This window comes from Sciurus carolinensis, chromosome 8 (assembly GCF_902686445.1).
Source record: "Sciurus carolinensis chromosome 8, mSciCar1.2, whole genome shotgun sequence".
In the NCBI taxonomy this organism is placed as follows: Eukaryota; Metazoa; Chordata; class Mammalia; order Rodentia; family Sciuridae; genus Sciurus; species Sciurus carolinensis.
In genome coordinates, this window is record NC_062220.1 from 32,218,099 (window position 1) to 32,245,501 (window position 27,403).

At 35.3% G+C, this 27,403-nt stretch overlaps 1 protein-coding gene across 2 annotated transcripts; it reads right to left on the reverse strand.

Moving 5' to 3' along the window:
- Positions 1-1,489: 1,489 nt before the first annotated feature.
- On the reverse strand, positions 1,490-26,571 carry Ing3 (inhibitor of growth family member 3). 2 transcript variants are annotated; one of them, XM_047562355.1, is made up of 12 exons: positions 26,441-26,571; positions 26,127-26,198; positions 23,749-23,849; positions 22,191-22,256; positions 10,207-10,303; positions 8,361-8,432; positions 7,497-7,616; positions 7,079-7,236; positions 6,304-6,497; positions 4,827-5,019; positions 3,806-3,844; positions 1,490-2,264 (listed from the first exon to the last, which is right to left on the reverse strand). In XM_047562355.1, the coding sequence occupies exons 1-12, from the start codon at positions 26,466-26,468 to the stop codon at positions 2,148-2,150; spliced, it is 1,257 nt and encodes a 418-aa protein (XP_047418311.1). In that variant the 5' UTR covers positions 26,469-26,571; the 3' UTR covers positions 1,490-2,147. The 2 variants fall into 2 exon arrangements, 1 of the variants encoding a protein (XP_047418311.1); XR_007109910.1 differs by lacking the exons at positions 1,490-2,264; positions 3,806-3,844; positions 4,827-5,019; ... (1 more) ...; positions 7,079-7,236; positions 10,207-10,303.
- Between the last annotated feature and the right edge of the window lie 832 nt (positions 26,572-27,403).

A 27,403-nucleotide genomic window follows, 5' to 3' on the forward strand; every position in this document is an offset into this window, starting at 1 on the left:
GTGTAAATGTCACAAATACTAATAGTTGGCCACATTTTTACTGAGGTAGTTCTGTTTGGCCCATAATATATATATGTATATTAGATATTAACAGGTTCTACCCATTACTAAATACTTGCACAAAATTTTGGTTTACTTCTCTATATACACTTCATAAAATATTCAGTGTTTGAATTTAAAACTTGCCAAGTTGTGTTCTGAGTGATTTAGTAAGAATTTAGAAATTAAAAGGGCTGTAGCAGCTGGAAACAGGGATGTTCCTGACTCAGACAAGGAACTTTGTCTTAAAATAAGGCTGTGCATAAGGCTTTTTCCTTTGACCAATTCTTATAAAATGAATGAATTTGAGAAACTCATAATATATAGTTAAGAGGATATAACTGATACATTTGAGCATCTCCAGGCAACATACTAGTAAGCTAATCAAATACTCTATTATATGTTATTTCTCAAATGTTTATAAAATCTCCATGAAAATAGTGAGTATCATGAAATCATGATACCAATGATATTATGTAATCACAAGGACTCACATTATGAACCAAACTTTTCTTTTGGGGCTGGCAGTTATAAAATGAGACTGCAGCAGCTCAGAATCATGGAATCTTAAAGCTGGAAGAGAACTCTGAAATCTCCTATCTAATCCATGCCCTCTGGGTAACATTGCATAGATTTTATACCACCTTAAGTTCTAAGAGGCTCATAAGTGGTTTTAATTAAAGCAGAAATCCAACAGATGCGGTAAGTTTCAAAATAAAGGAAATATGATGTGTTACTATCTTAAAAGTTTTAAGGACTTTTCTATACTAGATGCAATTTTAAATAAAACATCTACTAAGTAAGATCTAAAATCTAAATAGCACCTGTAGAATAAAACCTTAGGAGTGCTTTAAAGACACCCTGTACCAGCATCACCCTGGTCTAATAAGGCCCAGAGCTATTAAAGATAGAAATTAACTCAAACAGTATGTCACAGATTCAAAAATAGAGCTGAATATTAAGCTCCAACCAGAGATCTCTTCACTCATGTTGGCCATGCTGCCTCCAGTAAAAACATCTATAACCATTATTTTCATTTTAGCTGCTGTAATCAGACTTCTTTCATGTCCCTTAGACTGAAGGAAAAGTCAGAGAAATGTCCTAGAAAAATACATAAGTGTTTCAAATTTACATTAGAAATGTCTTTCCCTTATTTTCCTAACACAAATTCAAAGTACTATTACAGAAATCACAGATTACATAGCATTCTGTGTCCTGGGCCTCGTCCTTTTTGGATTATGAAAACTGTAAGTAAACTGGAATTAAGAAATTTTCATTATTAAGTGTGTAAAGTATAAATACAAGTAATTTTTTAAAAACTTTATTTTAACACCTAATACAATTCCAATTTTAAGGATTACTTGCACAAAAAAATAAACACATTTGGTATAAAAATGTATCACTTTAACACCCTTTCCCCCATCAGCCCCCCACCCCCACCCTCATGAACTGCACTCTATCTGGATGCAGAAACATATAAAGACTAATGGCACAAATTAGTTTTTACCTACAGGAGTTTCTGTTTATGTACCCAGGTACTCTAGAGGACACCAGCCCACTTTATCACATGAACCATTTCCTTCAGCCTGCTGAATTAGTTTCACAAAGAAACAAAGCTTATTATAAAGGCATTTTAAAAACCATTATCTTAAATTCTTTTCAGAAGGGCTGACTTTTTTTTTCTTTTTTGCAACCATTTATATACAGTGTTACATAACAGCTCTGGAGTACAGTACATGCAGCAGAATATACCTGTTGAATATAAAATACTTTTAAAATCATCATCGTTGGAATTCTTTGAAGTCTAAATTATAGAATGCCCATTACTTTGAGAAAATGGTTGAGGAGTACAAATGTCTGCATATGTTGGCCACAGAAATAATCCAAGGCTAACTGGAATAATATTCATAGCACACCGGGAGTGCATAAATAATTTACTTACATTATTAAAATACAACCCATAAAATTCAAGTTCAAGATCTTATAGGATTGTCAGTGTAAATCCTTTAAGTGGTTGCCTGGAAATGAGTTGCTTCTTCTTTCTCTCTTCCGTTTTAGAGTCCTATATAAAATGCTGAGCTGAAGCTTTCCTTCCTCAAGTGACACCTTTATTTGTGTCTACTGCCTCTTCTCTTCATTGCAGCAGTGCACTGTGGACAGTACCATTTTCCTTTTGGAGCTTCAGTCAATCCAACACATCCATAATGGAACCATTCTATTGGGCACTGGAAAGCAAAATTTAAAAAAAAAAATTTAGCAGTTCTAGCAAACAGAAAGTATATTAAAGTATGCCCAGGAGACTAGATTTTTCAACTAACAAAAATTAGAATTTTTAGATCTAGAACTTTTAGAAATGACTTAGTCCACCTGATAATACTTTATGAATCAGGAAATAATGGCGCAGAAAAATTACACATTTTGGATAACTGAGGTTTAAGTAAGCTGTTTCCATAACACTAAATAATAAACTAAAACTGACTAATTTTCATTAATTTAATTAGAAAGTACCACCTTTGGAGGACAAAAAGAAGTAAGATGAATATTTTATGAAAAAGATAAATGTATTTTAAAGATTTTATTTAACACTCAGCCTTATTTGCTCCCTCATTAAGTAAGTGAGCTAGTTGTGAGTGAAGACATGAGGGGTGCCCTGGGTGTCTTTTCTGGGTGCGTCTATTCCTAGAGATGCAGAGATGAAGAACCCCTCTATGAAACATACTAAATGGTTCTATATTTCCACAGAAAGTCTTAGCATGCAGCAGTGCACAAGAGAGGAGAGGATCTGAAAGCTTATGATGCGGCATTTACAGAAATCTCAGTCATCATTTTCACTGACTGCCCCAGAAGACAGCCTCTGGCAATGTTCTTGAGATGGGGGAGCAATACTATTCTGAAATTACCAAAACAGCCTGCAAGTGATTGTAGACAGTGAAAGAGGGGTGTGTCCCCACCCTGTGAAGACTTTGTTTTGACTATCAAACGGGGAACGGCACAACTTTTACAACACCAAGTCAATTCCTATAAATTTTCAGGCTGTTTTTACAAATTTAAAATTCTTGCTAATCCGAGGATTCTGAAGTTTCTGGTTACTACTTTCAGAGAATTCAGGGCTCCGTTAGCCCCTGGGAGCAAAAGAAGGACACCAAGGAGGCTGAGCTATAGAAGAAAGTAAGGAGGGTTTCAAAATTACAAAACAAAAATAATTGTCAGCACTTAATAGAACACATATCCCTAACCAAAATTAAGATTCCTAAAGAAGAACTAGGAAATTCTTTCAATCTCCTTTATTTTTTATATCAGAGGGGGCTCCATATTAGCTGCCACCTGATGAGAACAGTAGAAAACACTATACTAACGGAAGGGAAAAAAAACTCACATTAGATCTTCAATTATTTCTTGGCATCATTCTTCTTAAAAAAAATGTACTATTTTAAAGTTCTACTTCTTCAATGTGATAAATGAACTAGACTATAGTAAACACATCTTTACAAAGGGAAGGAGAATGATTATAATTATCATACAGCATAATGCTTATAAAAAATATAACCTGCATATAACATTACATTAGCTTTAAAAATTTAAGTAGGGAATGCATTAAGGAACCCAGCCGTATTGTGGAACAGAATATTCTAGCATTAGCATAACATAATTAATATAGCTGCAATTTATTTTCTTAAGACTATGAGATACAATATATAAGAAAAATATTTAAGCAATAAAAACCTATGGTTTTTTTCACTCCTAAGTAGCAAATTTCAATACTTACATCTTGGTTATCACATCCTACCATCTCTCCATATGATACCTAGTTAAAAGAAAACGAAATATTTTTATTATGACTATATAACAAGTATCTAAATCCAAATTGTTTTTTCCATACTTTTTAATTATAAATCATGTTCAGTGTATTTGATTTAGTAAAAAAGCTCATTACCAAAAAAGTATATATGGTAATTCCTACTGTTAAACTCTCTCTCACATACGTTATCTATGTAAATATGTGTTGTGGAATGAATGCTTGTATGCCCCCAAAATTTGTATGTTGAAACCCTAAGCCTCCATGTAACTTATATATGATAGGGCCTGTGAGGAAGTGGTGAAGGTTAAGTGAGGTCATTGGGAAAGGCCCTAATCTGATAGGGCTGTGCCTTTATAAGACACAAGAGAAGCCCCTACTCTTTCTCTTTCTCTACCATTTGAGTACATGTCAGAAGGCAGCAGTCTAGAAGCTAGAAGGAACACTCTCATTGGGACCCAAATTGGCTGGCATCTACATCTTTGACTTCTCAGCCTCCGGAACTGAGAGAAAATAAATTTCAACTGTTAAAGTTACTCAATCTGCAGTCGACAGCCTATATGTGTGCAGGGAATATAACATGGTATGTCAAATGTTTCATTACAAGTTGTATCTGAACACTGAGATTATAGTCAACTTGGACTGACCTCCTTCCCTCCCTCCCTCTCTTCCTTCCTTCCTTTTCTTCCCTCAGTCCCTCCCTCCCTCCCTTCACATCCATTCTCTTTCTTTACTAAGGTGCTGGGGATCAAACCCATGGCTTTATGAAGGTGGAACGAGTACTCTACTACTGAGCTACAGCCCCAGTTCCAGCACTTTTCTTTACATTCTTTGAATTTACAGCAAACATGTCACTTTTATAAGGGGAAGAAAAGCATACAAATAAAGCAAGGGTATTTTACTAGAGTAAGAGAGTTCTGGAAAATGGAATCATTTTCTTCTTTCTAGTTTATTTGGATTATGCTGTTACAGAAATACACCAGACTTTTACCTGATTACAAATGCAATATCGAGGTTCATTTGGGTCATAAGTCCAATCGACCTGGCTGTTTGAGTCTGATTCTGGCACTACTGTTGTTTGCTGGGAGATTTCCTGTACAACAGTTGATGATGAAGAGCACGAGGACAGGGAAGAAGAGGAGGAAGAAGAGGATGACTGCTGGCTGGAAGATTTGTTGTTGTTTCTGAAAAAAAATATTGGTTTTATTTGGTCATCATCAGATGCTACCCAAGAAAAACATCAAATGTATAAATTAACATCTAATCCCAGGTTAAGGTAATCTGATTTCAACACACACTTTTATTTAGAACAATGAAAAGCAACATTTTTATTTATTTTTTCATTTGGAATGTTTTGTTTTCTGGAGAACAAAGGTATTCAAAAGAAACTTCTTTTAAAATTGTTTCCGAGTTTTAAAAATATTTTCAATCATAGTTACTACTTACCATTGACTTAAACTATACACAGTATTTTTAAGAATTAGTATTAGTCATGGTTACCTTAGACATTTTTTTGTAATTCTAAATAAACAGAATACTCTTCATCAAAATGTAAAATGCAAATACAGAAAAGCACTTGATGAAAATAATTATGACCATTACCTGACATGTGAATACCTACCATGTGTAAGACAGTGAACCGAGAGTGTCAAAAATCACAAATTATTTACCCCTAGCTCTAGGCTAGCTCATTTTAAAAATATAAACATTCACCATAAGCAGCTAAATTAAATTTGATTCATTAAAATTAAAATTAATTTTTAACAAGCTGATTAGTTCTATGATTATTTATATCCATCATTCTTTCAGGGATTTATAAATAAAAAACACAATACAGTTAAAAATTAATTATAACAAAATTATAAAGTAACTAATTCTTTTGCTCTAGCACTGGAACTTTCATTATGTATAAGCACCCAGCATATTCAGTTACCAGGGACAGATGGTACTCAATGCTGTTAAGATTTCAAAATTAAAGCTCCTATAATCATCCTAAGAGTCTCAGATAGAACACCTAGGCATATTTTCACATCATCGATTTTGGGGACATAAGACCAAGCATTAAGACAACTTGCTATTAATCAAATTAAAAAATCATATTTGTAAAAAAATGTAATTTACATTTTATGTATTAATTTACCTTGAAGCATATGGCAAAATAAGAATTTATAAGTGAAAAACAGTTACATAAAATGGTTTATGCTAATGAACAAATGAAAGTAAACAGAAGTCATTTACTTGACAAGCTGAATTAAGACTCTAGAAAATTAAAAACAACTCTTACACTTTTTAAAGACTTTTATTCCTCCAAAGCATGGCACTGTAAATGAAAGCCTCACATCTTCTGACCTGTCCTAAGTTCATCATGATCCTTTATGCCCTGGATAACAGGCACAGATGCCCAGCTAGGTGCCAAGCAGACTGAAAACTTGGCCAAGGTATGGGGCTACTGTGATGAGAAAACTCACTTGCTCTTTCGACCACTCCGTGAGTCAGCTGCTGACGAACTGGCATTCTGTGTTAACGTTGTCATGAGTGCTGAAGATGATGAATAGCCAGCTGTTTCCCTGGGCATTGAAAATTCTTTTCCCAGCTGAAAGTCATTATTCTTAAACGCTTCATAACTGGCTTTTAAACTTGACGTTCTTCGTCCCTCTTTCATCTTAAATAGACATTCATTTATAGCATTAATAGATATAAATACATAGACTTTCTCAAGTTTTAAAGGTTATAGTGTTATTTTTGTTTTCCCACTATACATTTATTAAACGATTTTACATTGCTTAAACGATTATACATTGCTTAAACGATTTTCATCACTGGCATTTAAGTTATTTCATGTAAAGATTTAAAATCAGTTTTTACACAATTAAGTAGTAACTGTGGGAAGGGTTGCTTCTCAATTTGGAACACTGGCAATTTCAAAAGTGAACAAACTCAAGCCAATCTAAGTCCCAAGGTCACTGAGAAAGTCCTGAAAGTGGTAGAAAGGCCAAACAACTGTCCCAGCAAGTGCTAAGGACTGCAGTTGAGAACACAGGCAACCTGGGCAACTACTATGAGGACAGCCTAGAAGACAAATCTACCATTTACTTTTTATCATCAGTCAGGCAATTCCTATTTATTAGTTCACTACATGTTATTATCATAAGACTGATCTAAAAATTAAACCACACAATGTCAAAAACCTGTTCGTATCCAGTTGTTTGTAATAGGGTTTGCCAATGATTCTGAACTTTTTACCTGTGCTGTAGCTTGAACTGCTTGAGCTGCTGCCATGGTAATTGCCCCTGCACCAGTTCCTGAAGATAATGAGCCAATGTTATAGGATGCCAGAGGTTGGGAGGAATTCACATTGTAAGCATTGTTGGAAGCAGCTGTGGAATTATTATTTCGACAACCTGTACAGAAGTAAAGAAATAAAAATGGTTGTAAATATTACTGAGTTTAAAATACATTATTTGCCAGCACAGATAGAATAATTCAAATGAAATTCTTCATGTACTGTAGCTTGAGTAATGGAAAACACTTTTCCTTTTTCTTCTTTCTTCATATGCAGACTTATCTCTAAGATGCACTAGTCCTGATGCTTTCATTTCCCCTATTCTAACACAAATAAACAAACAAAAAAAATCAATAATATTTAAGAAAACAACTTTACCTAGTGTATTTTCCTTAGAGGCATCTGATGTAAGGGTAGAGAGCAGAGCTTCAGATTTAAACTTCTTTTCAGGGATGTGATCTGTTGTTGTATGGTGAGAAGTTGGATTATATTTCCTTTCTGCATATAAATAAAGAATTCACGTGTTTTTAAACTTTAGAGAACTACAGATAGGCACAATTCCAGCAGTCATAAACCAGTACACTCACAATATGGGTTCCTTATCAAACAGGGACTATAACATTTTCTCAGAAGAGAGGACAAACAGAACTGTGTCACGTTTTAATCACATCTAAAAATCTTCAGGAGTAAAGTACTGAAGATAACCCAAGATGCATCATGGTTTCATATAAAATGTGAGAGGAATTTTATCTTCAATCAAATCTTCTTTCCTATCAAATTGATTTGTCCAAAAAAAAAAAAAAAAATGTACTAGTACAACCAGTCCACTAGCCAACCAGCTGGCCAACAATTCCTTTACTCACTAACTCACCAACCATATGACTTTTTCATAGGCCAAGCAAGGATGAAAAAGACTAAGGGCCTAGTTTATTGTTTGGCTAAATTGTAACACCCCCTTGAGAGAACTGGGCATCTGCAGGTAGGGAGCATATACAGCTATTACTAGTTCATATTCTCCCTTTAGGAACTTCAGAGAGAACAGACCATGAGTTCATAAGTCAAGTATGCTTTTCCCAAATGAAAAAGATAAATCTGTCAGGATTTGCAATGAAAACATATCACTAATTTTTTTTAAAAAAGGAGGGAAGAAGCATTCTCAGCTTATGAAAGAGAACACGCAGGTGATGTAAATAATGAGCTTTGAATTGTATTTAAATATTTAGAGCACTAAACCAAACTTACTTTCCACTGGAGTATGTGAATGAGCATGGTGATTGTTCACTGGTTGTGAAGGAGTATCTAATTCCAAAGATCCTAAAAAGAAAGGCACAGAGATACACCACCATTAAATGTCACTACCAAACTCTACATGTTAACCAACTACTGGCAGTGTGTCCCCTAACCCAGCAGACGGCTGGCATGCTCTATGCATAGACCTGTATCATTTTATCATGTGTCAGAGGGTCACCACTGCCAATTCCACTCTGAGCTGTACTCTCTCCAAACAATAAGAAATCCATTTCAATATTCACCTTAAATACAAAATGGCTCAAGGCATGCTAATGCTCAGTTAGGGAAGTCACCACGTGGGTGCCACACGAATGGATGAATGGATATTATAACCACAATTACTGATAAAATCTAAAAACCTCAGGTGAGTATAACAGAATTGAGGACCTTTTACTAGGAAATTCTAAAGTTCTGTGTGACAGGACACTACTAATCTGAAAGGAAATTCTTTGATCATTAAAATGACATATAACAGTGAAGACTTCCTAAAAGAATTCAGGGATTTTACCTGTAAAAAGTGAGGGGAAGAATCTTTAACACCAAGCTTTAAAATACTTTTAAAGAAATTCTCTGGGTTTATTTTTGATCCCTTGAGATGAAATTATGGCAGGGCACAGGATGGAGCAGTTTTATAACTTGATCCAATTTAGGTTCATATGTCTGTGTCCTTAGAGAGGATGCTTTTATTAACCTTCCTGCAGTACTGAATAGGCATGAGTTATCATTATTCACAGCTACCATCAGTATTATATTAAAAAAAAAAAGCAGCTATAGAATATTGTATTTTGTCTCCAAATACTCATCCTTGACAGACTTCCTCCAGAATGAAAGTATCACAAATAAATTGATTTGTTATCTAAAGTGATGGGTCTACTTTTGAATTAAAAAATGCAACTATGGAAATCAAAATGGATTTTATACTGGCATCTCTAACTGACCTGGAGTGAGATATACATCCTCACACCATCAAAAAACCTTTTATGAATAGAAACATGTAAGTATTCTTGCTATTGTAAGGTACCAAGGGGAAAAAAATGCTTGCAAACTTTAATTAAGTTCTAGTAGAAAACACCCATAACACTATTTGGTTCTACTGACATTTAGTGAGTGTCTCCTCTAGGCCTAGCACCACACTCTCTGTTTTTATGTATCTCACCTATTTAGGTTGGACGAGATCAGGAGTTAGTTAAAAAAACAGAACTCAGCCATTTATTTCTGCTAAGTCTCCCGAATTAAACCCAAGAAGTATATATGGGTAACTTATAGCAGGAGATCAATTTGAGCCTTGCTAAGAAATATTAACATGGCTTCTTGCTGATAATATAAAGTTTAAAAAAGGCTTTTTTAAAAAAGAGGAAATGCTGTGGAATATATTAGAATCTTTCTCAATAGATACAGCTGAGGAAAAGTCTTAAGGAAGTTCCTAAGAAGAAAAACTAACAGGCAGGACAAAGTCGCTATCTTAATGGTAGAAGGTTAATTTGTCTCTCAGTGGTGATACTTCTTTAAAACAATCTTTGCTTTTGTCACTGATCTTACTAGTATGTGTGGATATTTAAAGATGGAATGACTTGGTATGTTTTTTTCATAAAGAGTGAGTCAGATGACAGCCTACATTATCCCTTTCAGTGGTGTCCGTGACCCAAACAGTTCCAACTGCTGGGGTCCAAGTTATGCAACCGAGATGCCACCAACCGGCGAAGGGTAGGATCTGAAAAGCTTCTGTGGGACAAGTGTCTTCTCAGTGATTTGCACATGTATTGTCCAATATTGATGGAAAACTGTAAATTTTACTTACGCCTCTCTAATATCTCTGTAATTCCAGCATTATCAGCTTCCAGCTCCATTTTAAACTTAGCCAGTTCCTGATCCAGCTTTCTCAAGTGTCGATCTACCTGTTTCAAAGAAGATCAAAGATAACCACCAAAATTTGGGACACTGTTAAAGTGTCAGTTTAATGAGGAAACCTAAATCTTTGTTTCTTTTAATGAATCTGCTTAGTTTTCTTGAGCAAGTCAATAAACTATGCCTCAGAGGTTTTGAATCTACTAAACAAGGGAGGTAGGCTAAATCATCTCCCAAGCCTCCTTTAATCAACTTTAAGTTTTAAGAAATCAGAATCTCAAATTTGTTAGAATGTTCTGCACTCAATTGGCACAAGTGTAGGATATGAAAGTTAAAGCAAAACTGAGACTTGGGATTAAAGGATGAGAGGAAGGGCTGGAGGGCTGGTAACTTTTCCAAAATATACCCTGTGAGTACATTCAGTCTAATCTCCACTACTTATGATCAGGCCATTCCATAGAGCCACACCATAATAACTAATATTTAGAATGATGAAAAAAAGATGCTCTGTCTACAAAGAGGCTACTATATTCTACATACTTTTCTAAGTCAGGAAAGCTGACCATTATACTTGTAAACATTTATGTAAAGGTCTCAAACAAAAGGGGATTTTAGTCAGAAAACATTATTCCCCAAAAAGCCTGGCTAAAATGATTTTGTCTATAATATTACTGCCCTAGTTAAAGTGGCAAAATTTTACTTTCTCACTTACATAGAGATCTTTTGACTAATTTCAGAAAATTATATGACATCTCAAACTAGCAGCAATGTCTTAATGTATTTTTTAAGCTTAAAATGAAGTGTTTTCAATACTTTTACAAACTTACTACTCAAAAGGAAAAAACAAGTTCTTTGAAAAATATTCATGTTACATTACTAACAACATCCTTTTCAAAGTCCAGTTTCCCACTGGATCGCTGTCATAATTAGGAATAACTTTCTTACAAACATCAAAATGCGCTATGAAACAGCATGGATCAAAAATAAGAAGTTCAATTAGATAATGTGTATCTAAATGGGCGAGAGAGGGACAAAAACAGCAGAGGACAGGTGCATGTTAGATGCCTGTGAAGGAGCCATGTAACCATAGTGCTTGGTGTGTTAGATGTCTCTTTTCTAGTCCTTATGCTAATCTTTTGGGATAGGTTATTACTAGGCAGGTTATTACTTTATAAAAGAAAAAAACTAAGACTCACAGGGGGTAAGTAGCAAGCCCAAAGTCATATATAGTTAATGCATTTCAGAAATAAGATCTGTCTGCAATGAATCGTGCTTAACCATTTATTTCTAACATTGCCCTCTGAACCTGTGCATATGGAAACCAACTGATTTTTAACTCAAAGTAATATAATTCAAGTTGAAAAATGAGTTATGTCCTATTATTTCTATTTTATATGTTAGGAGCAACCATTGGGGTATTGGTTTGTAAGTTTTCAGTCATTGAAAACCTAGTTTCCCCTTTACCTCACACACTAGATAACTCTTCAGAGCTTGAAAGAAACTGAAATTACAATATTTAAAACCCTATAGGGTCATGTGTTGTGGATACTTGCTCCTATTCAAAGAACATGCAGGTAATCGAGCATCCTTCAATGGAACCTCCCTTCCAATAATAAAGTATGAACACAGACCTCTGTTCAAGAATATTTCTTTCATTGTCAAAATTTAATCTCAAGGGAAATTAAAATAAATACTCAAATACTTAAGTTCTAAAATACTTAATACAATGAAAACACCCCATCACTTTTCTTACAAATATTACAAATATTGAGCTCCTATCAAGTTCTTGCTGAATTAAATGGAGGATGTGTGAAGAATATGACAGAATTCCTACCTTCACAGGAATCAGAATTTAGCCAACAAATTCAAATTTACATATGATATGTAATATAATAAAGATTTTTTAAAAAATACATAGTCTAGATGCAACAAATAAGCAACACTTCAAAAAGAGTCAGAAGCAGCACATAAAGTAAAAACATAACATTGGGTGGTGGCAGACACAGAGGAGGTATAAATGGTTAGATAGCAAAGAATGAATTGTATTCAAGTAAATGGAAAGAAGGAGCAATGATTTAAAAATGTATAGGAACAGAAAGACAGTATGCGCAGAGAAAAAAATAAACTACGCCAGGGCCTGTAATATATATAACATGGAGAGGGAGTCTGCTAGAATCCTGGTTGGGAGCATGGTCTCAGGGTAACAGGAAGACCTTCCTTTATTTTTAACACCATACAAACTCATTTCACCTTTGCATAATTGCTTCGATTTGCTAAATGCATAACTGACAAAAGTTTTTTACACATGAATCATGGACAATGATGACATTTTCAATACTTCATAGCTCAGAAAAGGGAACAGAACTCAAAGAATTAATAACTCTATAAGTCAAATTTATAATTAAAATAAACAAAAAACCTTAACCACCTTGCGGTGAGCAGCTTTGTACAACACCTTCCAATTATTCTCATTTTTAGATATGTAAAAAAGATTATGAACTAATTGGTATTATAAGCAATTATTCAACAATGAAAAGTAGTTTTATTTGATTTACACTACTATACTAAATCAAATTAGAAGTCAGGAAGTAAGTAGAGCACAAGATGTAACTTAGCTACAAAGCACCAGGACACATACATAGTATTAAAATGGCTATAATAAGAGCTGCACTAAACTCCACTGGAATCTACAATGTGCCCTCTCTCCACCCACTCAGCCTGCATGAATGGGTTAAACATCTATTTTAGCTGATCACCACAGTGGCTCCCTACATAGCAGGCAATGCAGGGACCTAGTTACTCCACCCCTCCATAACACCTGACCTCGTAAGACTGATTTATAGTAGTAAAGAGAACTGGCCCATTGAGAGGGATTCTCCATTAGCCCACAGATTCCCAACACAAGATTGATGAGAGTCTAATTATTGATTTGTTCCCCATTTAATGTTAATGAATACCATTCACAAAAGCTGCTTTGTCCTGTAATACCAAATCGTATTCTATAACTCCTAATTATTACTGTTTTAAGTTTAAACTATTTGTCAGCTTTTTAAAAAGACAAAGGAAATATTTTTTAAAACATATTCATGATCATAAAGAATTTCAGTCATACTTGGCCCCTCTGCAAAAAACAAAAAAATCCTCATCCTTTAACATTTTTGCATATAAAAATACTTTATCCTTTCTCTTTTGAATCTCCCAGCTTTCCAATATTTAAATTTTAAAATGTGTCACTGATTGAACCAAATTAAAACTAGGTACAGCTTTTAAAACATTTAAACATAATTTATTACTTCCAAGACATTCAAGTTCTAAAATGTAGATGTCTAGTTTGCCCTTTCAGAACGAACAATCAGTTTATTAGCTTTTAAGGTGAAATCCATGGCAATAAGAGATAAATTTTTATCCGTCATAAGATTTGGTTGTAGTGAACAATGAGGGTAAATTGGGGAAGAAAAAGGAACCATGATGGCAAAGCATATCTCTGATAAGTCATAAAAATGATTTTTTGTATCTCCAAATTATATTTAAAGTAGATAAAAATATGACCTATCCTTTGGCTGAACCAAATACTTCAGGCATTAGCACAAAACTACATCTAATCATCTTCCTAAAAGACAATAAAGACAAGAGACAAATCAAAAGGTCAAACTCACATAATATATTTCCCTAATTAGAGTATCAGATGGGAAACTCTGAAATTTATAGGTAAAATGTGGGTCTGAAATATATTCATCTCAGGTACGGCCAGGATATAAAACCAGCAGCAAGTTCAAGGGTACTGAGCCCTGCAAGAGACTGCTAAAATCATTCGAGCATTAACCAAAAGCTCAAATTTTATCAGAGTATCTGTAAATCAACTTTACTAGGTATGGCCATCTAGTACATCTTTACGACAGTGACATCTGGCTGAGGAACACGAGTGTTTAATGACTATTTATGAGTATTCGAATATAGAAGGCAATTATTTTAACATGACAATTTTGTTAGTCAAATCTCACTGAAACAATCACTGAAATAAACTATCAGTTTGTCCAGTGGACTCCTAATTCACGAATATCTTCACTTGTTGATGTTATGCAATACATTTTTTTTTTCTTAACAAAAGAGGTAACCTGAGCAGTGCCAGTGCCAGTCACAGGAATCAGTCAGTGCACTGTAATGTCAAAAGTAAATGAGATATTTCATTAAACAAATAGCAAAACACCATGTTATATAAAACAATGAGGGATGAAATCAAACCCAATTACACATAGGCTGAGGACTCCTTATCAGAACTATTTGGTACTAGATGTGTTTCAGATTTCTAATGTTTTCAAATTTTTGAATAGTTGCATATATTTAAAAAGGAACTTTGGGGATAGAACCCAATTCTAAATATAAATCTCATTTATGTTTCATACATACATTATACAGCCTGAAGGTAAGTTTATACAATATTTTTAGTGCACCTGTGTTTTGACTGCAAATCATCACAAGAGGTCAGATGTGAAACTTTCCACTTGTGGCATCCTATCAACACTCAAAAAAGTTTCATATTTATAGCATTTCAGATTCTGAATTTTCAGGTTAGAGATGTTCAACTGGTAAAGTGTGTGCAAATATTCCAGAGTCATGAAGCTCTGAGAGCACAATCACCTGTGCTCCCCATCATTCTGGATGAGGGACAGACAAATTGTATTACCAGACTTTCACTTGGATATTCACCACTGATATTGCAGGGAGAATACCTAATCTGACAGGTGACTCTATTTAATAACCTCTCTACTGAACAAGTCAACAATCCCCTTATGTTTGACTACAATTACCTGCAAGCTAATATGGCAATTTTTTATTCTTGAATATAGTGCTCAATCATCACAAGACACTGTGGCAATCTGCAATGCCCAAGGCGCAAGCTTTCCAAGGAAGGTACATAATTGTTTTCAACACCTTAATAATTTTCTCTTCATGATAACTCATGCTAGTCTTTCATTTATGTTTGTAGTATCAAATTAGAAAGTGTCCTCTTAAATACATTTGATTTTAAAATTTACTTAGTACAGGTGGTATGTCTCTATAAAATCAAGGTGGAAAGCGAATGACTAAGGTTTGTAAAACACTGGTTTAGATCACCTTGACATCATTTGTCCCTCTGTGCACTATCTGATTAATCTGTCAGGCTCTGAGGGCACACAATGATCAAGAACCTCACCAGCCTTGAAGAGCCCTGGTTAGATCTAATATTTTGGGATGTCCAATTTTGTCACTAATTTGCATAGTGATAGTGACTTTATCATTTAATAAATCTGTTTTGTTATAATTAAGAAGATAAAGCCAGGAGTGGTGGTGCATGCCTATAATCCCTGTGGTATAAGAGACTGAGGCAGGAGGATGGCAAGTTTGAGGCCAGCCTCAGAAATTTAGTGAGGCGCTAAGCAAAACAGCAAGACCCTGTCTCAAAATAAAAAATAAAAAATGGCTAAGGATGTGGCTCAGTAATCAAACACCTGAGTTCAATCCCCAGTACCAAAAAACAAAAATGAAAAGGGAAGCTTACAGTGGAATATATTTTTAGTTGAAATATCAAAAATTTATACATTACTATAAACTTTAATATTTAAAAAATGTCCCCTTTGCTGAATGCTTATTTGTAAATCTTATTTCAGAAGAATTTTCAATTATCTTATGCATCAGAGAAGGAAGAAATCTCTAAACTAAAGAAAATAAAATTATGAGAGCAATTTGAAAAGGATACCAAAAAGCTTTGAGCATCATAACACTTCCTGGTATCCTAAAGTGACGCGATGAAGAAAACTAAACTCACCTGAAGTACACTGCTGTTACTTTTCTTCAAGTCATACCCTGGAAAGACACATGTGGCTATTCAAACTGCAGTCTATCCTTGTTCTGAAACGATCTCAGCACACTTTATCACCTTTTTTTTTTTTTAATATTTTTTTTAGTGTCAGTGGGCATTATTTTATTTATTTATGTGTGGTGCTGAGAAACGAACCCAGTGCCTCAATAATGACCCCATTAAACTGCATGTCCAGGACTCAGAACCTGGAAGTCACGTTAGTGCACTTTCTTCTCCACTAACATATTCAGGTAATTTTGGTCAAGAAATATTTATTGTAGGAAAACTATGGTGGGTTCTGAAAATGCTAAACTAAAAAGACATAATTCTTGACATTTACAATAAGGAAAACAAGTACATTAACCAAAGGTAAATAAATAGTTACAATGCAATTTTATCAGTGATAAAACCATGTGAATAACAGATCTGAAGGTTGGCATGACGGTATCGAGTGGCAGGGTGTGGCACAAACCACTAACTGCCTACACAATACCTAGTCTCCCTTCTTCCTTACTGATAGACCCCTCCATGTCTGGGTGGTAATATGCCCTGTTAAACTTTTCTCAGTCTCCCTTGTAGATAGAGGGGCCCTTAAGAGAAGTATATAGGATTCCAGGAAACTCTTCAAAGGAGCTAAGCTAATTGAACTCCAAAATGTGACCTCTTGCATGATCTCCTACTCCAATTCTTCTACCTGCCCAGACAGATGAGAAGGAGCCTGGAACACTGACGATGTTGGGGTTGCCATTTAGGCACAGTTGGCCCCATCTAATAGTTACTTTTCATGAGAGGAAAACAAATCCTGTGTTAAAATCACTCTTAAAATATAAATATAAGCCTCTTCTGCTATAATCAAATATCTTTTCCTAGACATTAAATGACACAAATATCAAGATTAATAAGACAATGTTAATAAAGAGGCAGTGCATGTGCAGGATACTGAAGGATGCAGAACAGTTAATCAAGCAAAGATGAAGAGGACAGTCCTGCTCAGGAAGTGATCCCTGCACAGTATGCTCACTGTGGACAGCACACACAGATGGTGGTGAAGGATGGAGGATGAAGAGGAGATGCAGCCAGAGATCTGGCAGGAACCAGATCAAAAGGACCCTGAAAGACACAGTAAAAAAATCAGGAGCAAAACTCCCAAGAATTTTCAAATAGGAGATCATTTGCTGAAATGTGTGTTTTAGAATAAGGATGATAATTCAAGGCAGAAACACCATTTAGAAAGGCTACTATAGTCACTCAGTGGGGGATTAAGATACTAGAGGGGAAAGCACTAGAAATGTCAGAAGGAACATTTTGGAGTGAATAGCAATGCTGTGTCTTGTTGGAGTATCAGTTTCAAGAGTATATAAATGTCAAAATGCACTGTTCACTTAGGAGAGGTACATTTTATTGTTTCTACTGGTATTTCAATCTTTTAAAACAAGTACTTAAACTACAGAATGATAAACAATTGGTGAATAAGAACCAATTAGAAGTCCTCAGAGTAAACCAGATGATACATGGTGATTAACTCAATGTAGGACAGTGGGAACAAGGGGTCTAGGATGACTTTCAGTATCCTAAATTCGTGGTTCTTCTGAGTTTTAGAAACAAAAGTAGAGGAAGCAGGAAGTAAACGAAGAGAGTCTAAGAGTTTAAACTCAATACATTGAGCTCTGAGGTCTAGCAAAGATCAGATGAGATGAAAAGAATCGGAGGAAAAGTTCAGTTTTGAGGATTAACATATAATTGTTAAAACTAAGAGAACACACAGAAAGGTAGGTAATGAAGGGGTTTTTATAACTTGGGTGGGGAGCAGGGGTGGGGCACAAAATTGAAATTTGGCACAATTTCTCACCAGTACTCTGGACTTGGAATAGAAGAGGTGAAGAAAATTACCTTTACATGAAAAGTACCTGAAGAGTGAAAAACCACAGATCAAGGACCAAACCTGGGAACACCTCCATTATGAGCTTTATTCAAGGAAACTGAGAAAGGCCACAAAACAGGAGAATCTTAATAGATAGTCAAATGACAACAGATTAGCAAGAATGGTAAGGAGAAAAGGTTGGCAAACAGCATTTACATGCCCAATACAACAGTTAAAACAGAGAGTGAAGAGTGCAAAGTGGACTTAGCAATCAAGAAGTTTGGTAAAGAGAATCCAAATTGGCAAGGATTTAGGAACTAAAGGTGAGGGAGCACCAAGATGTTTAAGGAAAAAATTCAAGACAGACAATGGTACTCACAGTACAGTCATGTGATCACAACAAGGTTTGTTTGCTTGTCTGGGTTCTTTTCAAAGAGAAAGACCTAAGCGAGTTTAAACGTTGTGGTAGAGAAGCCAGAAGAAAGAAAACACTGAAAATAAAGAAGAGGAGGTAAAAGTGATGCAGCAAAGTCACAAAGGACATGGGAGGGGATGAGAATAAGAGAGGGATGAACAGAGGAAGAACATCTACCTCATCCTTTGACATGAGAATGTGGTCATGGAGCTGCGACTGCCAAACTGATAAGCAGGAGATGTTTCACAAAGTTTCCATCAAAAGTCTCAAAATGTACTGTCAATGCAAGGCAAAAGTCACAACTGGTGCCCCGTGCAGGGGCACACACCTGTAATCCCAGCAACTCAGAAGGCTGAGAGCTGAGAGAATCACAGGTTGAAAGCCAGCTTGAGCAAGTTGGCAAGACTGTCTTGAATTAAAAAATAAAAACAGTTGGGGAGTAGCTCAGTGGTACAGCACCCTTGGGTTCAAGCCCCAGACAAGAATGAAAAAAAGGAAAATTTTCACAATTGGTGAGGGATGTTTGTATGACATATGCAGCATAGTTTTGGAATAGCTATTGGGAGAAACCAAAAGAAAAACTGACTATGTTGAACTATGAAAACTAAGAGGAAGTTCAAATATAAAGGGTTCAAATAATGAAAGCTATAATTTTTGCAGTGGCACCAACTTCATGGCTGCATGACTTTCCCTAGGTGTGATGACCTGATTTTTAGAGCAAGTGAAAAGACTCCCTATGATGGCACCAATGTGGATGGTACTGGTAAGAAAGAAGAGTTCAAGAGGTCAACTAGAGTCTTGCTTGGAGAAGAATGCAATGATAAAGTGGAAGGAGATGAGGTGTAGATGCAGGAGGTACTTCAGAAATAGGACAACTTCAAGTGACGATCAGGATCAATGTGCAGCAATGAAAGGAGATTAGAACTCACAAAAATCAAAGAAGCAGACAACTGTGAACCAGATGCTGGTTTCTTAACAAATGGATGACTACATCCATGATTACATCTTGAAGATAGTTCTTAAAACTGAGTCATAAAAATTGTACATGTTTATGTAGTTCCATGTGAAATTTTAACACATATATACACTGTACAAATGTTCAAGTCAGGGTAAATATATCTATCTTCTTAAATATTGATCATTTCTTTAAGATGAAAGCATTCAAAATCCTTTCTTCTATCTTTGTTTTTTGTAAATGCAGTACATTACCATTACCATATTGTCACCTACTATGAAATAGGACAACAGTTCTTTCTCCTATCTAACTATAACTTAGCACCCATTACCTGACCTCTCCCCATCTCCAGACTCTGATAACCACTATTCCACTCAACTCCTAAGGGTCTAGATTCCACATATGAGTGAGACATTACAGAAAAGAGATTTTTACAGTAAGAATATAGGTGTCCTGAAATAGCAATGGTCTATCTAAAAGGAAAGGGAGAGAAGAAGATAATAAAGAGATGAACGAAGAAGGAAGAAGAGGAGGGGAGAGGAGGAATGAAAAGACAAAAGGCAGTCCTAGAGATAATAGGAGAGTGAGAGAAAACAGCTTCAACTTGGGAGGGCTGAAAGGGAAGCTGTGGCTTCGGGAAAGTAGAAAATTATAGTTGGGAAAAACAAGATGGATCAAGGCTTTAATAAAGGAGTGAATGCCTACTATCTGCCAAGCTAAAAGCATACATAGATATGGATATGTATATATACACATACGTATGTGTGTGTACAATATATACATATAACATGTATAACATATATGCATAATATACATATTGATTCTCAAAGAAGAGTTTTTAATTCACAAAAATTATACATATTTATAGGATACCATGTGATATTTCAATACATGGATGCAATGTGTAATGTTCAAGGGTAAGTATATTATACTACACTTACACACAACTACTCTAGCAAAATATATAAATGCTATTAATTTACAGATAAGGAAACTGAGGTTCAAAAATAAATAACTTTTCCAACATCATGCTGTCAGTGAAGGAGCTGACCTAGGTTATGTAGTGCCCTCTGTATGGATCCATTATGGACATTCACTTTTTACTACACTTATTATATTTTCTTAAATTGATTATGCCACCTTTTAACCTTACTCTCTAACCTAGGTAGCTTAACCTAACATTTGCCTTCATTCTGCTTATGCCACTATCTCTGAGTGAAAGGTTTCCTCTCGACAGAACCCCCAAATCCCATCCCTGACCCTGTGCTCAAAACTCATCTCTTCCCTCTAACTCAGCTTGACTTAGTCATTCAGTTTTTCACCAGATAATCTCTAACACTCAACTCCACTGTTCTTTACTTACTACATCTATCTACATGGGTCCTCCACATGAACTTGTGGACATCTTTCCAACTAACTTTACAAGAATCATTTCAAGTACTTACTTTTTTATTGCTCAATTATATGCAGGTAAAACTCCATTAATCAGGTACACAGTAAGTGAACAACGTGGTTCATAAATAATAGATGAAGACATATACACATTTAAAAAGCACATATCAAAGTTATATATTTTTTCAAAATACATGAAATATCTTTAGTAAAGGAATAAAAATAGTAAAATAATAAAATGTTAAAGGAATAGAACCAAAGAGCTATATGAATTAAAAAGCAGGTAGTATCTAAAGATTGAAAAATATGGTCATCAAATATGAGGAAGAATTGCTACTAAACAATGTTATCCTCGATTCAAATGTAAATGGCTTTTTTTCCCTGTGTTTACAGATATTATTCAAGACAATGAAGTTTGTTTTCATTCCACAATAAATCAAGCTACAACCTACTCTACCTTTCTTTAGGCAATATCTTTTATGAAACTTTTTTTCAGAACAGGATGAACAAAAGAGCCTGTATTTTTGGCCAATAAAATATTTTCACTATATAAAAACAACTAAATATTCTCTATGACTTTACATAGCAAGCATTTCCTAGTTTAGTACAAGCATTTATAACGCACACCGTGTGAGGTGTGTACCTCTTACATGTGTCTCACTCTCTAATGGCATTTTATTTACATGTACCTTGCAGTAATAAAACTGCAAAAAAAGATCTGAAGTCTATAAACTGAAGTTAAACAGAAGTGAGCAATTGTTTTATACCTTAACTTACTTTGAGAAAAAAACAATTATTATTTCCTAATATATGCATTTTAGAAGCTTCACATAAAAAGAGAGTGAGAACCACTTCACATAAAAAAGAGAGTGAGAACCATTAACATTATTTTTAGAAATACCACATACTGTATCTGTATTGGTAATTTCAATCTTTCAGAACTACTGATGCAAGAAAGAAACTTTTTCTAAAGGTTATGTAGTCTACCAAACATTTCTGCCACCTGACCCAGTTGTTGAAAACAATCTATTAACATTCCTTCAACAGCAATCCCAAAAATTCTCTTCCTCCTTTTAATTGGACTACACAGAAACAAAATGATATAAAAAGCACATAAACACACACCCTTAAGAGCATAAGGATTAGTAAAATAAAGTTAAATATCAATTCTTGTTAAAAAAAATATATGTATATATTTTGACACAATATGTATACATGTGACACAATCTTACAGTAGTTTAGTATTGGCTAAAATTTTCTGTTATGTCAGATGCAATGGATCAAACTAGAACAATTTCTATGAGCTTTCCACAAAGAACCCCCCAAAAATTGATACTAAACCCTTAAATTAGGTATGCTTAAGAGAGCAATACTTTAGTTTTAGTCTGTTCTTATTACATTTAAGCCAATAAAATTTAAAATATTATCCATAATTCATGTACTTATGGCAGAGTATGCACATTAATTTTACTTACCAAGTCATATATCTGGTTTGCCAACTGTACCTTCTCATCTGCATCTTCTAAAGCCTTATAGTAGTCCTGAATAAAAACATTTTTATTCAAATATAAATTAATCATTTCAAAACATGCAAGTGTAAGACATATAACTATATTTTCATTATCATACCTTGTTAGCACTGTCAGTCATCTTACATTAGCAATAAAAAGTCTCCTAGGGATAGGGTGTGATTGGGGAAGAATTAGAAATTATGGACAATGGCCAAGAATTAAAGGAAAATGTTCAGAAATCCTAGAAGAGATATAAATAAAAAATACTGTTCCAAGTCTAGTCTCTATACTAGAAAAAGCAATGTGAGCTAATGAATATTTAAAAGAAAAAAATGCTAATTAGAATTTATGTAGCTTGTAAAGCACATTTATGCTTTTCTTAAGCTTTTTTTTTCAAGTACAGTTACAGAAAGGGATTCTGATCTGTATGTCCTTATTATCCAATTGTTACCTAGCTCCTATTTTAAAGTAGGTATAAATTCAAACAACTCAATCTATACTTCAAATTTCTCTACAGTGTAAAGCAAAAAAATTTTTTAAACAAGAAAAAAGGATTCTATGAATTTCCATTGGTGCCAAACTTTCTGTTGTGCTACACCAAAAACTGAGAAGGTTAAAGGGATGATCAATGATGTTGAAGATGTATTTATGTGAAGTCTATACTCACACACACCTGGGCCTCCAGGTAGCTTCCAGCCAGGACCACTTCTCTTACAGATTCTGATTTTTTTTTTCTCCTAACAGAAATAATCTTCCCTCCATATGGTAGAATAAATAACACAACTACTCAATTTGCAGTTTCCAAATTGCTTTCTTAGTTGATCCTTGAACAATTCTATGAAGGTTGGGTGTAGGGAGGCATTATTATTCAGTGGAACTAAAAAGATCTGCCAATATCACACAGTCACACTGCAGAGTCATGACTAAATTCAAGGCTTTTAAGTTGTTCTTCCAATGTATCCCTGAATAAACTAGATCAGACCTTCAAAGAAAACCTTGGGGAGGGAGCTGACGCTCATCTTAACTGGAAGAGAGCTCTAAGTCCTAAAAAACTAACAAAAACTCAAAAGAATTTTCTATTTCTAGATCTGATTCACATACAAATACAGTTTTAAATTGAAAGGCTTTCAAAGATCCTTCCAACTCTAAGATTCTGTTCCATGAGTTCACCAAGGTACCTAGCATATAAAATATGCTCAAGATTTTTCACCCCATTTTGTGACCAAAATTGGAAAGCAGCATTTTATCTCTAAAAGCAAGGCAACTTAGTTATATGTAATTAGAAAAAAAATTTAAAAGGAAAAATGTACTTTTTAAATAGTTCTAATCATCACTAACAACCACTTTAAAAATGACCAAAATCTTCAATCCCTATACCTATTTCTCTTAAACACAATAAATTAAATTCTAAAGAACCAATGATAACATTCTCACATTCTGATATCCAGAAATCTAATGTTAAAATATATTTTTCAGAGAGTCCCAATATTTATTGATAAATCATTCAAACTGTTACACATACTTTTTTGATAGACGCCATCTGTTCTTCTCTCCATTCAGGTTTATTTTTCTTTGCATTCATAAAGAATTCACTGACTCTTTGTTCTAGCTGATCCATTGCATCTGACATAACAAAAACATTTAATATTTAGATAAGCAAATTCATTTATCAAATACACATGTTGTGATTCAGGGGTGAAAAAACTATAATGGCTGGTCACCATTAGAGAGGCTGAGGCAGGAGGATCTCAAGTTCAGGGTCAGCCTCAGCAAATAAGCATGACCCTGTCTCAAAATAAAAAATATAATGAACTACAGATGTAGTTTAGTAGAAGAGCACCTGTGTTTAATCCTGAGAACCAAAATAAAAAATAAAAATAACATATACTATTTCACTTGGCCAGTACATTTAATACATCATGTTTTGACTTCATAAACATACAATGCCTTAATGACTTGAGTTTTTAAAAGTTACAATTTTCCTCACTGACATTTTTTTTTTATTTCAAAACTTTTCCCCTAATCAAAGGAGAATTGACAACACAGATAGTATCTATACTGACCTTGGAGTCAAAGCTAATGAATGTGACAAAATAATTGTGTACATGTATGAATATATAATAAGGAATCCCACCATTATGTACAATTAAAATGTACCAATTAAAACAAAATAATTACTGGATGCTCCTCATATTTCTTTCTTTTCCTTTTGTTCTCTTTTTAAAGCATTCTACCTTTGAGCTACATCCCCAGCCCCAGCTTTTTTTTTTTTTTTTTTTCTTCCCCTTTGAGATAGGGTCTCACTATATTGCCCAGGCTGCAATCCTCTGGCCTCAGCCTTCTGAGTAGCTGGGATTATGGGTGTGCATCACCGCAACCAGCTTAACACTCAAATTTCTTTTAATAAGAAAAAGTAATAACAATTTTAACCATAAGTTATAATAGGGCTAAGCACCCCATCATCTCATATCACAACAGAAAGTGGTAGGTACAATCTCATTTATTCACTCAATACACTATTATATTTAGTTTATATCAGCTTTGTCAAAGTATGTGCCAAGAATAATTATTTCATCAGATATCTGCTAACAAAGGAAAACTAAATGGAATTTCGTTGTTATATATAGGTTGAGGAAAATCTTTTTACTATATTCTTCTTTTAAAGATCTTCAGTGCATAACAATACTTTATTGATTCTGAGAAATCTTTCCATTAATTTTTTTAAAAATATTTTCCTTTAAGCATTTCCTAACATTTGACACTGGTCTCTTTTGTTAACCCACAATACCTATTAACTACATAATATTCTAGCTATTGTAAAATTTGTATAATCTAAATCCAAATTACAAGAGAATTTAAAATTTTTAGTCAAAAGAAAAATGTTTAAAATAAGAACCCTTTATTTAATGCCTACCTTATATTAGGAGCCATACATTCAAATTTATTTGCATTATTTTAAATCCTCAGATGACTCTCTTTTTTACAGACAATGAAACCCCTTCAGAAGTGGTAATGCAGTCAAGGTCAATGAGTAAATTAGTGATGTCCTGAAATAAACTCAGATCTATCTGACATCAAAGTCTAAGCTCAATCCTGCAAAAAACACGATTTCAGCAAGTCTTTAGCATTTCAACTACATTAAAGTTAAAATGGATTGTGAGGTAGCTGGAAAACCAGGCAAACAACACAATGAATAAAACAAGATGCTTATGAAAGAGCAAGGTTAATTTTAGGGAGAAAAAAAAAAAAAATCACCAGCCTACCAAGCTATCACTGAAAGAAAAAGAAAAGCCCACTAAATTTCCAAAAATTTTATAACATCAGACAAGAAACTTTCAGTAAAATCTTACTTTCATCATTCTGATTGTGAAAACGATCACGCTGTTGACAACTGGAAGTGTATCCTACAAATTAATCCTCTTAGAAACTCGGCATTCCAAGTTCACTAGGTTCTATAAAGATCCACCTATAACCTGTGCTTCCACGCTTTTTCCTCTTGAAATTTCTGAATAGAATGAACTTCAACAAGTATGAATGCTGAAATCCAAGCACGATATATAAGGCTGAAGTGAAAATTCTCATTATTTATAGGGCGATTTCCACTAAGGCATACACAATGTCTACATTCTCAATGAAAGTACAGAAACATTTTTTGAACAGTGACACATTTTGAAAAGAAACGCGCATGCCCTAACGCCTCCTTCTCTTGCAAGTCACAAGTAAAGTAGCGTGGTGAGGGGAATAAGAAGCAAAATACAGGACTGCCTGATCTTTTTGACAACTCCTTAAGTCCCAGCAAAGTGACCCGGAGGAAAGTCAAAGCTCAGGAGGTGCAAGCGTCGATGGTAACAGTTCGGCACTGAACCCGCGTAGCGAACAAGAGTAAACGCGCCGACTTACTCTGCACCTGCAGATCCATCTCTCGCATCTCTGTGAAGCGGTCCCGCAGGTCCATTGGAAGCTGCTCAATCACTGTCAAAGGGAGAGTCCGTCAGGAGGCGGGGCAACGGCGAAAGTACGCGATTGCGTCATTGCGTGCGTGCGTGCGTGGGGGGGTCGAGGGAGCCGGCAGCTCACAACGAGGCTGCCAGTTACCGTGAGAAAGAAACATCCCCCGCCTCCCCCTCCCTCCCGCCATCCCGCCTGCCCGTCCACTCGCGCTCTCGCCCGCCCGCAGGTCCCATAGGCGGCCCCTGCCAGCGCCGCGCACTCACTTTCCAAATAGTCCTCTAGGTACAACATCGCGGCCCTTAGAGCTGGGGGAACGAAGGGGTCCAGGGGTTTATTTGTGTCACTCGCTGTCGCCGGAGTTTTGTCCCTTCCAATATGGCGCCTCCGCTAGCAGCACCCGCTCGACTCCGGCAAAAAAAAAAAAAAAACAAAAAAAAAAAAACCACTTTGGCGCCTGACGGCGCTTGCCTCACTGCCGCCCGGAGCTGTCATTGGCCGACTGGAGCAGTGACGTAGAGCGGCCAGTGCTTGCCCCCGAGCCTTTGTGGGAAGTGTAGTTTCACTTCTGCTAAGCGGGGATCGCCGCGCTGGCGGTCCTCCGCGTGCAGACTACAGAAACCAGGCGCCATTGCGAGCCCGGCGCAGCCGAATCTGAAATGCGCTGCTTCTGTTTATTTGTTGATTTCTTGCACAGGGAACGACGGGAGTTGTATGCGCCTGCATGACATAACTAGGAACAACTTTTCACCTGTTCTTTGCTGTGATTCCATGCCCCGGCGTTTGTGAGTCATGAGTTTCAGGTAGTGCTTAGCAAATAGTAAAGATTCTAAACGCTAGAATAATCAGCAAAGTTCGACCAGTTCAGATTGTTTAAAACAGAACTCTCTGCTGGAATTTAGCCTCAGTATTCACTCTCATTATAAACGGGATACCTGTTTGGTTTCCCTGTAACTTTAAGGTAGTTTGTCCTGAGACTGAGGCTTGAATGTGCGTTTCCCAGCTTAAAGGATGCACAAATAGTCCTCAGTAACCACCCATATATTCTATTTTGCGGTGCATCTTGTTGGTTGATTCATTTATATAACCTGCACTTGAAAAAAATTTACAAAGTCATCAGCTGTAGTAATATATAGTTCATATCTAATGGGCTGCACTAGCAATATCTTCAGATTTTTATAAACTGTATTAGAGGCCTGTAATTTGAAGCATTCTTTTTCTACTTTTTG

Coding starts and splice junctions, on each gene's coding strand:
- Ing3 (XM_047562355.1), bottom strand. CDS start 26,468: ATGTTGTACCTAGAGGACTATTTGGAAA. Junction 6,498..7,078: donor CAGTTCAAGCTACAGCACAG/GTAAAAAGTTCA, acceptor TGTCTATTTAAG/ATGAAAGAGGGACGAAGAAC. Junction 5,020..6,303: donor CGGAGTGGTCGAAAGAGCAA/GTGAGTTTTCTC, acceptor ATTTTTTTTCAG/AAACAACAACAAATCTTCCA.